This window comes from Tachypleus tridentatus, chromosome 6, assembly GCF_004210375.1.
Source record: "Tachypleus tridentatus isolate NWPU-2018 chromosome 6, ASM421037v1, whole genome shotgun sequence".
NCBI lineage: Eukaryota > Metazoa > Arthropoda > Merostomata > Xiphosura > Limulidae > Tachypleus > Tachypleus tridentatus.
In genome coordinates this window covers 139,672,177-139,688,642 of record NC_134830.1, presented here as the reverse complement: position 1 = coordinate 139,688,642, position 16,466 = coordinate 139,672,177, and the positions used below count along the sequence as shown (strand labels likewise).

The 16,466-nt window shown below is 33.6% G+C and overlaps 1 protein-coding gene across 2 annotated transcripts in view; it reads right to left on the bottom strand.

The window, feature by feature from the left end:
- LOC143253825 (max dimerization protein 1-like) overlaps window positions 1-16,147 on the bottom strand; it is a 29,351-nt gene extending 13,204 nt beyond the window's left edge. For both annotated transcript variants that reach the window (XM_076508242.1, XM_076508241.1), the window contains exons 1-4: window positions 15,898-16,147; window positions 15,531-15,618; window positions 12,272-12,301; window positions 1,619-1,733 (exon numbers count right to left, since the gene is read on the bottom strand). In XM_076508242.1, the coding sequence (XP_076364357.1) occupies window positions 1,619-1,733; window positions 12,272-12,301; window positions 15,531-15,618; window positions 15,898-15,952 (288 nt within the window). In that variant the 5' untranslated portion in view covers window positions 15,953-16,147. The remainder of the gene's footprint in view (window positions 1-1,618; window positions 1,734-12,271; window positions 12,302-15,530; window positions 15,619-15,897) is intronic.
- Between the last annotated feature and the right edge of the window lie 319 nt (window positions 16,148-16,466).

Sequence of the window (16,466 nt, the reverse complement as noted above, 5' to 3'; positions counted from 1 at the left end):
TGAAGTTAATGTTGAGATGTATAGCGTTAATGTAATTGACAAAATTAAGTGTGTGTTCTGTAGATGTGAATCCCACAATCGTGTCGTCTACATATCTGTACCAGTATAGTGGTGGATGTAATGCTGTGTTAATTGCATGTGTTTCAACTTGTGTCATAAAAATATTGGGTAGAACTGGTGATACTGGGTTGCCCATGCTTAGGCCATTTGTTTGTATATAGTTGTGGTTGTTGAACATGAAGTTTGTCTTCATCGTGGTGAATTCTATGAGGGTTGCTAATTGGTTGCTGGGAATGTCTATAGATGGGTTAGGGTCTCGGATGTAGAGTTCTAAGGCTATCTTGCAGGCTTCAGTGGTTGGAACTTCTGTAAAGAGGGATATAACATCGAAACTGGCCATTAAGGCTTTATGATTAAGTTGATTTAGATTAGACTTGAAATTAAAAGAGTCTTTGATGAATGAGCTGGCTGACGTTATATATTTGGAGAATGCCCATGCTATATGTTAACCAAGATTGTAATTAAACGATTCATATGTGGACATTATTGGTCGTAATGGACAATCTCATTTATGAGATTTGTGGTGTGCGTGAGTCGGTCTTGCGTAGTTAGGAATAAAGTATTTGTGAAATTGTGTTGGCTTTTTTCATTTTTAGTAGTATTTTGTTTAGTTGTGTTTCGTGTGTCTTTGTTAGATTTGTGTGTATTGGTTTAAATTTGTTAGCGTCTGGTAGGATGTTCTTCATGAATATATAATTTTTTTTATTTTTTTTTATTTATTATATTATTTTTAATATAGATATAAAGGTGTTCCTTTGTATTGGTTTATTTTGGGCTTAAAATTATATTAAAAATAATATAATAAATAACAATAAAAAATTATATATTCAAACATGTAAGCCCGCTCTCTACATTCAGACACTCAGTTACACAACCCCTTTCAAACATGTGGTCAGCTTCCGGTCAGTCGCCTCTCTCTTTCTTTGTGAACCTGACGATGACTGAAGAAAGTCGAAACGTTGTTCACTCCTCTACGTAAAAAATTTTCTCCACCCAAACGAGCCGTTTTTAGCTATATATATTTCTCTACAAGTGGGTTTTCTTGACATCACTGAATACATTATTCGTGCTAGATCCAAGAAGAATGTTACAAAATACCAACCACACACCAACTATATCTACTATATCCAGTGCCAATGAAGCCTTTCGGTAAATGCCACTACACGTTAAGTCGGTTGGAAGTGACCGATGGTGGCGATGGTTTGAGAGTTATATAACAGCTGTTACGGTACGAAACAGATTAAATAAGTGAATTATTTTTATTTAATTACCTACGAGTCGGATTTTTTTTAATGGTGACAATTAGTAACGGTACAGCTAATAAACCAATCAAAATTAGAAACTTAAGTTCCGATAATACTTCCTCACATAACATGATTAAGATTAGAGTGTTAATTCTACTAGTTATAGTAAAAGATAAGAAGTTTTAAGAAAATTGTTTTGTGGTTATATTTAATTGTTTATAAGTAAATGAAGCCAAAGTACAACAGTTGTGTATTTTGCTGCTATCAAAGAGGTTCTGTGTATAAATTATGGTGTTGTACTCTTGAAATCTTACCTTGATAAATAGTTTGGATTTGGTCAGGAGACCCAAAGTTGTGTGGCGAGTGGACTCGGGCCCTAAAGGCACCATATCTTTAAGTCTCTCCAGGCAGTTCCGCAGATGAGCTCGTCTACGGGCGACAAAGACAAGAGAAATACTTGTATGTTTAAAAAATAAACCGTTGATAAAACCACTTTTTTGTCTCACGTGAATGGGTTTTGACTTAATATTTGATTAAAACATATAATTTACATAACGCAAAACGTGAAAATGAATCTAACATACAGTTAACTAAAGTAGAAGGATGTAATGCTATAAAACAGACTTGAAATGATTAGATCACATGATTCATCAATTGGCAAGCCTAGCTGTTAACATTTTCGGCCACTATTATTAAAATACTCCAATAATATACAAGGTTCATCCAGCTTAAGTGATTTAAGTTAGCCCTAAGTCTATCTACTATGCTCACACAGTAAAATAATACTAAAAAAGTATACACAATCTAAAAAAAACACAATACCAATTTATGTGTCAGCTCAAGTTTTGGATATTACTCAAGTTTGTCATTAACTATCACCATATGAATAAATCTTCACAAAACATGTTGTAACTGAGTAATAAGTGATTATGTAATTAAAAGCGATGTAGCAGCTGATCTAGCTCCAAAAACACAGTTTAAAGAGCTAAACCTGAACCAATGAAATGTTACAACAAGTTTTCGAATAGATAATCACTTGAGTAACAAAAGATAGGTTGTTACTGAGAAATAAATTCATTACTGTGAAAATATTTGTTTTAATTGTGTCCCCCCTGCAAGAATAAAACAACTGGTCACCATATCAAAAGACCCTGACCCGTTTAACCCCTCTCTGTATTCACATACATCTAGCATGTCGTTTAAGATCATAGTGGATCTGACACTGAAAAGTGAACACTGCTGAGTAACAAACGCTGTTAGAAGTCGAATTATTGCGTTAGAACCAAGAAAGGGTGTTTGTTTCCTTACAGCAAAGCCACATCGAGCTATCTGCTGTGTCTACCGAAGGGAATCGAACTCCTGTTTTAAAGTTGTAAATCTGTAGACCGAGAATTTGTTAGTAAATCGTTAGTGTTCGGTCTACACGTTACTATCTTCCTTGTATCGTTACAATATGTACATACATTTCTGGGTTGTTGTTTTTCTCGATAGCGTATCTTTGTATTTTAACTTCGTTTTTAAGACGATGTATGTTTGTTTACCCAATGCTGCGATTGTTTTTTTTGTCGACAATGTATGGGTACTCAATGTTTATGCCAATGGTTACATTTTCTACATCTCTCAGAGTACAAATCCACTACGGTCGTTGACTTTTTCCACGAAAACCAACAATAACAACGCCAGGGTTCTTGTGGTTAAGTTCAAGGTCACAAGACCCGCCAGAAGCCAAGTTTAAAGTACGTGAATTCTGCTATCGAAACATCGTTCTGACCTGAAAGAGTTATTTATCACAGGCAATTTGATTCCAACTATCGCCTGCGATATGTAGTGTGTGTATTTTTCATTTCAACTGATGAGCATGCGTACTAAATACCTACCGAGATCTTGTTCACTCTCTGTAGCCGTTACGAGTAAAATTTGCCTGTAAACCTAACACGTGATTATTTTATTGTCACATTTGTTTTCAACGTTGCCAACTATGTTTATATATTTAGACTTTAGTTTATTAACGTATTCACTACTACTAAAACATAACAAAGCCATATATCGTCGAACACGAAATAAAACCTGTTGACGCTTCACGTGTGGTATAGTTAGCCTGGCGTGCATATCTTATCTCGCAAAAAAGAAACCTTACCAGCCCATCCAGTGACTTAACACCCTACCTCTATACCGCATTAGTGGATATAGAAATAACCTCTCAATTTTTCCTGATAACAAACATCTGGTATGGCAAGGTGGTTAAGGGGTTCGACTCCTAATCTGAGGGTCGTGGATTCGAATTCCCATTGCACCAAACATGCTCGCTCTTTCAATCGTGGGGAGGTTATAATGTTATGATCAATTCCACTATTCGTTGCTAAAAGAGTAGCCCAAGAGTTGACGGTGGGTGGTGATGACTAGCTGCCTTCCCTCTAGTCTTACACTGCTAAATTAGGGACTGCTAGCGAAGATAGCCCCCTGTGTAGCTTTGCGTAAAATTAAAAAAAACAAACATCTGGGGTGTCAACCTTGTAAAAATAAACGGAAGGTGATTCTGTTTCATCTATACAACTTCAAATTCCATTAACCAATACTTACAAAAGTATACACTCCACTCGAAAAACTCAAATAAGTTGAAACTTTAACAAAGGGATAATAAAATACGTAAGCCAAAGTTCTGACCTATCGATATTTGTTATAATGAATTATATTTAACCACAACCTTTCCCCTTTACAGTAATCTCAAGACTAGTAGGGTAACAAAGATATAGTTTAAACTGTTATTGGTAGTAGAAAAGAATTAGGCCTATAGACGATTGTTACTCGTAAGGTGGTTAAAATGTAAAAATCGAAAGGAAGGAAAGATCTACTTTATTCTAATTATTTTATATGTTAAATGATACCCTGCTGCAAATGGTTAGTTTTAAGGTTCGAGAGTACACAATAACGTAACTTAGGACACCTCCAGAGGGGCAGTTAGTTGTGATGTACACTACACACATACACATATCTTGTGACAAATTCTGAACGGTGAGACTAAGTGAAATGACTGGAGCCACTAGGTGGCGAAAAGTACATGTAAATTTGTAAACATGCTACTAGAATAACGTTGGAATCAAATGTCACCTTGGAAATAAACAACGTTTACGGGCAACTCAACTTATTGAAAAATAATTTAAATAACCCATGAGTTATACTGTTACAACAGGTTACTTACGTGTAAGAAACACTTGTTTTTGGGGAGGGTCAATATCCTTAGGTGTTTCTCATAATCTTCCTAATAAGTCTTCAGGGAAACAGCGATACAGTTGTACGCTATCGAGTTATAGATGGAACACTAGTTTGTACTTATAACGTTTTGCAAGCTATTATAACAAATAAGTTATTGAAAAGTGCCGTGAAACTTTTATTAGTGTTACAAAAGTAAATCCGAAAGTTTCATAATGACAGGTGATTGATTTTTTTTAAATCATGAGAAAACGTTATAAAAATAATGGCAGTTGTTTTACTTTTCGAGAGTAAACTTAATATTTAATAAACCTTTCAAACGTGACATTTGTATTGGAAGAATATAAACATATTACCTGGACGCTACGCTGACTAATGTTCCCATGGTAACAGAAAAATGTTAGCTAAGTGAGGGGGGAGGGGTTTAATTTGAAACCATCACAATGTCACGTACTTGGGCAGTGTTCCTTGAAAATAGGCTAATATTAGTTTTATGTATCGCCACCTAGCGGTTCGAATCAAAGAACATGTTCAAAGAAAGTAAAAGTTCACTGCACAATATCTGGTTATGATTTCACAGACACCTAAATTACTTATACGGTGAAGCAAAATGGAGTCAAAAACCCCTTTAAAAAAACTGTTACACTGATCAAATGTAGATACACTTCCGGAAACAAATACCAATGTCATTTCCGGAAACAAAATATATTACACCAGAAATGTTCTTGTTAAAGCTAAGTGTGAAGACGTGACATGTCAAGAATAGTGTCCACACACATATTAGTAGTGGGGTTTAAGAGGACGAAATCGATTTTCTAGAAAATAAATCAAAAATGCTAATTCTTTTGTTCAAAGGCTCGTTAGGTTTGTTTAATATTTTAATTTAAATTCTGATTATCGGAATAGATTTTTCAACACTATAAACATGTGTAAGGAAAAACCGTTAGATGTTCATGTTACATAGTTTTAAGTAGGAGTAAACGTGCGTTTCCATATTTACATAATACACCTGTATTATAACAAGGGCCAGTAACGGAAGCACGTGCTTTTCACATTCACAAATTAGCTGGAATAAATGAGACTAAGGATATACATCTCACGTTAACATCGATAAATTAAAACCTATCGAACAAACGGTGACAAAGATTACCAATCTTATCTTACACCATAGTTGCACATCATAAAATCTTTATAATACGAACTGCTCAACGACTCGATTACCTCTAAACGAACTCAGCTAACTCTGGTTCCGGAGTACACTATATTGTCAATCAGCTCCGTCGCTCAGTTCGAATTTTATTCGAAGTCGACTACGATCTTGTATTAAAATGCGCAGATAACAGTTTATATGCAAACGCACTAGCAATGCTATTCTTTTTCTGAAACTTATCCACTACATAGTGTTTGACTTTTGATTATTTGAAACATGTAGTTTATGAGATCTTTTACATTCACACTCGTAGCTGTTGTATTTGATTTTGGACTGAATTTTGTTATGCTTACTTGACACCGATCAGCACGACAAATATCAAACGAACGACATGTATGTTTCTAAAGCTTTTCTTACATTTACTTCTTTACAATAAAAAATAAACCCAATAAATACAGTGTGAAATTAACAAATGACACCAGAATGCTGAAGTTTCGCCTACTCTCAAACTAGTCAAAACAGGAAAATAGTTTTTAATTTAAACAAAGCTCAAGTTTACGATATTTTACCATTTTTCTAACAATTGTTTTTTAAAGCAGAGCGTAATTCGGATGTGTGTAAAGTAACTATTACACCTAACCAACGTAACAGTTTGTTTAGTAATATTAAAAACGTATAAACAAGTTTGTAGTACCTCATGTAGCCGGCCTGAATATTCCCGACACTGTACGAAAGGCCTCGTAAGCACGAAATGTTGTTAACAAAATACGATATACTCTCTTCCTCCAAATCAAACTATTCGCTACTGATATAGGGGTAAACAGAAAAATGTAGAACCATTCGCTTTAACAGTTGGATGAATTTTTTTATATTAGGTGCACGTGCACACTTACTGTTTTTTTTGGCGGAAAACTAAAACACTGAACTAAAGTGTTTTTCTTCAGTAATGTATCGATGTTATTTATAAAAGCAGAATTAAATTAAAGTAATTGATGTAATAAAGTGTAAACGATAATATGTAACAAAACGAAAATTACTTCCCAATTATAATATAATCAACCAATAATAAATTATAACAGTGGACTTTAGAATATGGTCGTTATTAAAACAAACGCAAAATATTTTACACTAAAAAAATGACCGAAGAAAGTACAAAAACGATTTGAAAAAAAAGATAGTTTTGTATTTTTCACTTATATCTAATAAACTATTTGCACATCTGCAATGTGCTTATACTTTCATGTAGCACATTCACAATTTTTTATGGCATATACGGTTTTTTGTTTGTTTAAAATAAGACTCGTGGTTGAAACTTACGACTCAATTGTTAATTGTTTATATCACGTCGTGTATCGTCCCACATAATATACGCGTACTTAAACGCTTATTTTTCGATGATACAGATTTCTGGTTGTTTAACACAACGAACTGGTTTACACTTAACACGTCACTGTTCAACATTTCAACCATAAAACATCTTTAAAAGAACTTTGAAACTATCTTAATGTTTCATTAGTGATTAAGGTCCAATGGACAGGTAACAATTTTTATAAATACAATTTCATCTTTCATTACCTGGGAGAAGAGGGACAAGAGGGGGTTGAAAATTAACAAACGAGGGGCAAAGTAATTAATCATAAAGATGTCGACAAATACGTTAAAATCATGCGCTGCTACCGAAACTCAAATCTGTGTAGTGCTAACAATAAGCACGAGGCACGTCACCCTTCATCACTAAAATGCGTAAATTTTAACTATTTTAAAGTTTGTTCTCTTAACTGATCCTAGACTTTTGTACTTAGACCCCTCAAATATGGTTTAATCAACCTCAAATAATTCGCAATGTGTCAAAAACGTTCTTTTATAATACTTAGATTTGATAGCTCCCGTGCTAGTTAAATATAGTTCAGACAGTCAGGGTGGCCAGTAGGGACGATCTTTAGAGTGTCACCAGCATATTTCAGGAGGTGATGGTGGTAACTTCCCTAAACTTATCAGTGCAATGCACAATGAGACATGTCTAGTGGATATTTGTTTTGAATGTGTGGTTAGTCATAGTTTTTGTTCAAGAAATTTAAAGTTCACTGTAGAAATAGTACACTTCCACAAACACACAAACATTCAAGTCTTAGCTCGCAATCTGATATAGAGATAACAATACTTTGACAAACATTCAAGGCTTAGCTACCAGTCCAAGCATCTAAACCTTCACTGTTGCGAAATATTAAGCTCGGGATTACTAGGTTCTTGCCTCAGGTTGGTCCGCCTATCAAAAAATCTTAAATATTGTATTTGCTATTATTATCAGATGTTACCTTCATATACAGACAAGGAAGAACAGTTTTCAAACTCGGCCAACAAATCCCTATACATACCTAAATGTAAACCTACTGTAATGAGTTTACAGCGTGTGAAACACTTGATAATGTATTATATTAAAGGAAGCAGTTATCTACGTTTAACTGGAACGGGCTGGCAGTTTATTATTTGAAATAATTAACTCACATTATTTAATTATAAAAATTAACAGTAAAATAATCAACACGTGTTCCTTGATTTGTATAATTTAGTGGCTAGGTTTCTTACAAATATTTCCATACTAGATGTCCATTGAAACAATTCTAAAATAATTTCTAAAATAGCTATGAATAAATATAAAATGTGATGTGCTCGGAACCCAATCCACTGAATAGTGTCTATACAATATGATTGTCTAGTAGGCAGATAACAGTCTTTTGTCATTCCACGTGTTATTTCAATATTGAGTTTGTTTTTTTTACACAAGTGAAGCTGATTACAATGCGCTGTTGACAACAATGGTTCAGATACAATAGGTGCATTTAGCATATTAGAACGTTCAGGTTCGCCAAGCAGTCACTGGAATTGCTTAAAAGGGATGTCGTTATTCCTTGTACTTTCAATGAGCGCAAGCAAAAATCGCTATCGAAGTGAGGGCTTTTTTTACATTTGTCATTTATTTATTTAAGAATAAAAGGGTAGGTACTGAATTAACGTCAAGTTATTCGACATTCTACAATAAAATCCTGCTACCATGAATACCGACATGAAATTTATATATGTATAAAATCTAACAACAATAAATACACAGATACGCTCTCCTCTTTACACTTTTTTTTTTTTTACATTAATGTTCGTATTTTCGAAATTTCTTTCTGCCACTCGACGGAAAAATCCTGGTTTTTACTTTAAGTTCCCATTCCAAAAGAAAAATCACAAATTTTCTCAGATTAATCACGTACTCACGGATCGATGTTCAAATCGATATGCAAACTTAGGAACTGAAACAAAGGATACATTTCCTGTAATGTACCCCTGTAAATGTTTGTTTTGATTTTTTTTCCCTCCTCTACAATTAATCGTTCAGGAGGTACGGAACATGACAGAGACATCCGAATTTTCTTCTTTCATTTTCATAACAATATAAGTGTAAAATTACTATTGGAACAAAATTTTCTCACGAGTTTTGCAAGACAGAAGAAGTTTTATTGTGCAAGGGCTGTTCCCATTCTTATCTGACCTCAAAACACCTGACGGGATATGACAAAACTCATATAATTCCTCTATATTATATCTAATACAGAAACAAAAACCGCAACAGATTAACTAGTGTCAATTTCTTACGTGTTTATTGGGCGAAACAACCAAATTAGGCCTAATTTCTGACACTTCCTTCGTGATTATCAGAGTAAGGTGAAATCGGACACGAAACTGTTAAATTAGCTGCGTTGAGTATAGTTTTGCGATTTGATTTTGCTGGCAGCAATAAGAAAGAATCTCAGACGTTTAACAATGGTTATTATTCAACTTGTAAATAATTAAACCGTCAAAGCACATTTACACTTTGACTGTCTACGTAATTATGTCGTCATGAAAACGCAACTTTCTTGCTTGACATTTTTTTAAAACACTTTTATTTAGCGTACATATATTACAAGTTTTCAGACATCGCTAAAAAGGTCAGTGAACCTAGAACCGAAAAAAAATGAAATGAAAAAAGACGAAACTGAGTCACCAACGAATACACAAAATGTTAATCTACAGGGGTCAACTGGTAGCAGTGTAAACAGATACAAATGTCTAAAATGTAAAGATAAGTTCACGGTCATACGACAAGTGTCCTTGACATTCCGTGTTGTTGGAACGTCAGTGACTGATAAAAGGTACAAAGTTTGAAGTTTTAATTTTATATTATCTAGGTTTATTCTCTTAATTCAAAGGCTAACTTTAATTTAGCGCCGAGGTTCCTAACTGGGACCAAGGGCCCCTCGAGATAAGACCATAGCAAATACACAATATCGTTAAGGCATTGACATCTACAGGTTCATTTGGTGGGTATCTCAGAATACGGGATTTTTAGATCTCATCGTGTACGGAAGGTTCAAGTTTTCTGAATTTGAACACAAACTAATACCTTCAAAGTACCGATTATCTAGTTAATTGTTTCAATGTTACCAATATTGATAGCCACTAATAAAAATTTACTAAAAATCTGAAAGATAAAAAACAACAACAAAGTACCAAGGGTTTCATATTTTTGGCCGGAACACTAGTTTATAAATAGTCCTTCAGGAGAGAAAGAACAATGAATAAATACAATAACTATCAGTGTTATAATTTGCGTGATTTCTTTCTGCTTGGATGATTCTTACAAACACTGTTTGAAACCTTGTACTAAATTAGACACAAAACACGTTCATTTAATTTCCTTACTAACCTTAGACGAAAATAAAACTGACGATATAGCAACTTGTTACTTTATCGTCAACTGCCCTTCACTAACTGGATTATCTTTCCAAATTCAGCTGTCTTGTTTCTTGCGATATGGGTGTCGCGGCTTTACGTGATAAAACCATTACGATTTCGAACTCTTGATAAGACAATATTTTACATGGTTATATAACACATGCTTACAGTACCACAGAAATAATCAGTGAGCTATAGAATGAAGTCAGTCCGTTTTTCTGGCAAACAAGAAATAAAGGTCACATTACCGATAATTAAAATATAATATTGGACAACAATCCACTTGTGGGGATACGAATAAAACGTTGATTTATCTAATTTAATGCATCATTACTGAATTAAATGTGATTGGTCATTCTTTACAATTTATTTAAATCGTTCGAAGAAGGGGTAGGAGACCGTTTTAGACTTCATGTATTTCTCAAATTATGATTAAAGATTTCCATTTCCACAACAAGCTGGTTAATGAAGCCAATACCTAATAATTCAGGGTTAAAAGAACTCGAAAAACTTTTAAAAAACGTGTTTGTGAATAACAATAATAGTGCTCTTTCCACGCTGAACAATCAAACAAGCATACCGGACACTTGCCTACTGTGGACAGGAGACAAATTCAGAGGTTGAATCGGACCTTTGTACACAGTCACGTGTCAACATACATATGTATTACACGAAAATATTACACAGATAAAATAATTATCCAATACAATATAAATACTTATACACAGATTAATCAGTCCACCACGTGCTCTCCTACTTTTGACGACCATTTTTTTGTAACGCTAAGGTCACAATAAATGCACAGGGAGGGATACAGCTGGACTAAGTCACGTGACCACCTGGCAAAGCGCCAAGTTGTCGCTTAGAAACACGAACGTGTCTTTATACACGAAGGATATTTTCTAAGAATTTTTGTGTACTTGTTACTAATAGTTTTCCTACGTATCCTGCATTCTTTAGTCTAAATTTACTTAAACTACACAAAAACACACGAGACTTTTTAGCTGACAAAAACTTCCCTTCGTCCTAGAGGAATTCAGTTTGTTTATAATAAGAATCGTTATCTTAGCCTAAATAATGTCCATTTTCATGTACGCATAAGCCCTTAAGAAATTATATTTAGTCCTACTAATTTACAATCGCGGTTCTGGTACACTGCCCCATTTCACTGCATACACGCATTACGTAATACAACTAGACCCGTAACGTAAAAAATAAAAAAAATTTGACTTTCAAACCATATCATTTCGTTGTTAAAATTCTAAGTTTCCACGTCACTAATTCACGATGTGAAATTTAAAACTTTAGAACTACAGAGGAGTTCTTGATGAATAACAACGGATTATGTTTAACCAGAGACGTCGCTAGGTGCTGACACATAGGACCTGTTCCACAATTCTATTTGAAAGTGCCCCGAATCCCCAGTTGGTGTCTTGAAAAATCAGCATAGAAAACCATGATCGACGTTATACATAAACGCCAAAAATTACAGTGGTTATAGGTCCGAGCCCTGGATATCGAGCACTTAGAAGACGCTTCTAGTTTGAACTTGAACTAAACCTAACAGAAACTGTTAATAGTAACCATGATAAAATCAAAAATGCTTTATAACTACATGTATTAAGCAACAGATGATGAAAAACGAATTATCAGAAGTGTGTGTAGCAGGATACTTCACATGCCGTACAATAAATGTCAGAATTGTAATATATTAAAGTAAAATAGTCAACACTAAAAACGTGGCAAACACTTTTTTTTTTCGTTTTCTTAAGTTAAACAATAGTTAAGTTATATTAGTTAGAAAACATGCATTACATTTTATTTCACAATAATACTAACTTACCTGTTTTTTTCAAGTTCATTGTGCGTTGTTCTGTGGGAAGAAATAACTAGTTATTTTAAAATAGTAAAATGTGAACACATGAAGTATTAAAGATTCTATTCCTTCTAATTGACATAAATATATTGATTTTAAGAACTTTCCTGCAAACTCACAGAAGTGCGTTTAATAATAACCACACTACATCAGCCATATCCAGTGCCGACGAGGCTTCTCACACAATACCAGAACTTCATTAAATAAGAGCTTCTACGATACGACTAACATTCCAGTTAAAGAGCTGTTTATATCGACAATTCTAATGGAAGACCTACTGTATTCTACTACGATAAAATAATTTTGATAATATTTTTTAAATTGAATACTGATGTATTTTGTAGGTTTATATTGCAAGTGTTTAGTGAAAAAACCCAAAAAAACATGGAAAACCCTGAAGTTATAAACGTTTAGGTTACGGAAACCAACACACAGACGTGACAGAAATGATACCTATGTGGAAATCGTGTATTTCAATCCAAAACACACACACAACCTGTCACGTGATATGGAATATATCTGATTGAGAGCAAACACAACACCGCTGAAATAATGAACTAAATTACATTAACAGTCACTAGTAGTGGTGGACCTCTTTGTAAAACAAAAACACTAAAAAACTAAACTGAATTATTAATTAATGGTTAGAAATAAATTTGTTTACAAAGTGCCTTAACATACAGTTTGTGACCAGCTGAAATACACAGTTGGAAAAGTTAGTGTACCAGTCACAACAAATTATGGTTTATTGATATAAATAGCATCCCAACCACAACTGTACTATGGCATATCCCAGCTGGCCTGATGAGCACTGGTATTTGGCAAACGATCTCATTTCCACTAGAGTGGAAATAAGAGATGTAGTGTGCTTATAAGCTTCCTTATTTTTATCCTATACTTCAAATCATATTTATTACAACTCTAGATTTTTCCAGTCTTATCCAGACATCAATGTTGTGACATAATTCCTTACAAATTTATAACCATGTTTGGATAGTATTTAAAATAGAAAACTACCATAAAAAAACAACAACTGATAATTTGTTAAAATGTGTAAAGTTTCACACTACTGTTAAATAGCTGAATGAATTAACCCTGAATTATCTCTTGAGTAAATATAGGACTTGCCAATTTTGTCACAACTCACATGTTACTCTTACACATGGGAAACTGCCAAGACACAATTCAAAATATAAAACATCACAAAAATTAGGGCTGGATTTGATCTCATAATAATTCAAGGTGTGCAATTGTTCCAGTTGTCAGTTCCACTTTTTATTTTGAACAATGAACCATACAGTACCTCTACAATAAAATAACCTTTGGGTGGTTCCAGTGGTTTTTTTTTTTTTTTTGTAGCTTGTTTCTCTCCTGGATCACTCCAAAGGTAGTGAAAATACAAAGACAATTACAATTATTATGTAAATGAAACAAATTAATAGGTCAAAAGTTCACAACACATTATTTTCCTTTCTGAAGTAATATTAATTACTGTAATGTATTTAAGACTCCACTTTTGTTTTAATACAAATAAATTTAAACTGTGCATAACATGTAACCATTAAAATTATATCAGGATGAGCAGTGAAACTGTTGTCTGGTCATTTTAATATATTAAATACATTTTTAGTTTTTTACAAACACAAGGAATTTTTATAGCATCTCAACTTTTTCACTTAGAATAATTTCAAATATAACTGAAATTAGCTTCTCTTCTTCCACTTACTACACAATTACAGTAACAACTGTTACTATAAATCCTTTTAAACCTCTGATTTTTACAATCTCTAACTTTGGACTTCTTGGTAGGTGTTAACAACAGTAAAAGAAACAGCAGTTATGAGATAATTCATACTGTACTCCAAGCTAACACAAACCAGAAACAATTTGAACCATAATACCAAATTAAATAGGTGAAAAGTTCTCACACTTATCTTCTTGCAACCTTAAAGGAATTAGAACCTCATAAAAGCAGATATGTAAACCATTAATTTTGGCAGTTAAGAAACACAAATGGAGTGCCTAAAGTATTAGTATAGATGAGAAACTGATAAATCATATAGTAAAAAATTGTAAGTCTAACTGTCAACAGAATAATTGAAATTTTTAAAATAACTTTGCCTGAATTATTCCTGCCACTTTCCACAATAACCTCTGATTTGACAAACAAAATATTGTCTTGGACAGCATGAGTCCAGAAAGCCTATAAACTAATCAGTTCTTACAATGGATGTTGTCCTACCAAGATACAAGTTCAATAAATACATCTTTATCTACCAATAAATGGTCTAATACACATAACTGTATGAGTGAAGTTTGTAAACCTGGCAACAGGAGTAAAAAACAGTGCTTCAACTTGATATTTTTACTCATAAAAACATGCTAAGTATTTTGATTAAGTGTATTAATGTTTGATAATTATAGTAAATTTCTTAAAGCACTACTTGTTACTTACCAACATTGCTTAGTTCTTCAAGTATTATTTATTAATCAATAACACTTTGAGTTCTATGATAATAGCTAAGAATAATTTGGATTCCATTGCATTAAGAACTACCTAACACATCAAACTTAATTTAATCACCAAAGATGTTTTTACCAAACCACTTCCTTGAAACAAAGTATCAACAAGCCTAAAAAAGAATTTAAAACATTGTATCTCTCAAAAACTTAAAAATGACATTTGTGAAATAAACTTAAATTTAAGTCCTAGTAAAATCATGAAACAGGATAAAAACAGGAAGCTTAGGTGAAAACAGTTTATATAGTAGGTCAAATAACACTCAAGACAGCAAGATGTTGCATTTACTGTAAAACAAACCTCTAATAACCTTCTCTAGACATGTTTATATAACAAGAAACGTGACTAATATTTATCACCTAATTGTTACAGCCAAATCAACTACGAATATAAATTTATAAATTTAAGCTTATTACCAGTAATATAGTAATCATCTTTTCACCTGAAATCTTATCAGATCTCTTCAGTCTTTATAGAGGAACAACAAATAACTAGATCAAAAGACTCGAGTTCTATTTCTCAAATCTTAATATGCAAGATTAAAAAAAAAAAATTTCTGACAGGATGTTAAAGATGGAAGTTTCCCGTTCAAACTAGATGTTGTGGATAATAACCACTTCTAACATAACATAAAATATAGCAGAACCACAACTACTGGTAAGATTGGTTTTAAAATCAATTGATTAGGCCTAGTCTTTTACCCACCTGTTTCCCTGAGCCTTTTTGGACTTTTGTCTTCTGCGGCTAAGATCATTTGGATGTGGCATTGTTGATGCATAGCCATGTTCTGCCTCTGCAAAACAACGGAATTATTTAATAGTAAAAGAAAAATTGTTCTGTGTTCCGATCGTGTTACATCTTGCAAAATAACACCAACTCAATACAGATATTTTGTATACTATGGCATCATACATCAAAATCAGCTGATCGCTTCACGGTATATTTGAGTTAAGCCTAACTCTCTAAAAAACTAGTATTATTTCAGTTTGTTTATGCGCCTGAGCAGGAATTGATCCACAATGAAAAACAGCACGCTGTACTTTGTCAACTGAAACTTTGCAGCTATTCTTACCTCGTTCACGCCTTTCTAAATATTCTGCAGCTTGTAGTAAAGCAGCAATGCTCATTTTGGCTTTAAAATATATTGTAAAAGTTACGAAACCACACAATAATATGGCGATCACACAACACTGACTGATATCTAAGCCTTCTCGTCCTTCGTATCGTGACGTTTGTTTTGTTCCGTATCACACACGTTGGATTCTGTTTGAGGCGAGAAGCATACAGAATACTCTCCAGTATCTAAAATTTACATATGAAATGACGTCATTGTGTTTCTATTGGGCGGCCAACAGTTTATCGTGAGTTCGGAAGTACAGCTGAAAGTAACCAATCCCAACGTGTTTATTGAACCACTTTGTAGAGGATACCCACGTGTTTTCCTTCGTCGGTGACATGGTGTAAGCTAAACAGTTACCATTGATTTGGCACATAAAACGGCATTCGTTGCTAGGTGGAAGGCGCGCTTAAAGGTGAAGCAAGGTCATAAGAGTACTTGTTTAAATGTTTGTAATTTAAAGATTTTGGGCGTCTTTCCTCTATGACGAATAGCAGAATACATTTTATTTTGATTAGCTTAAA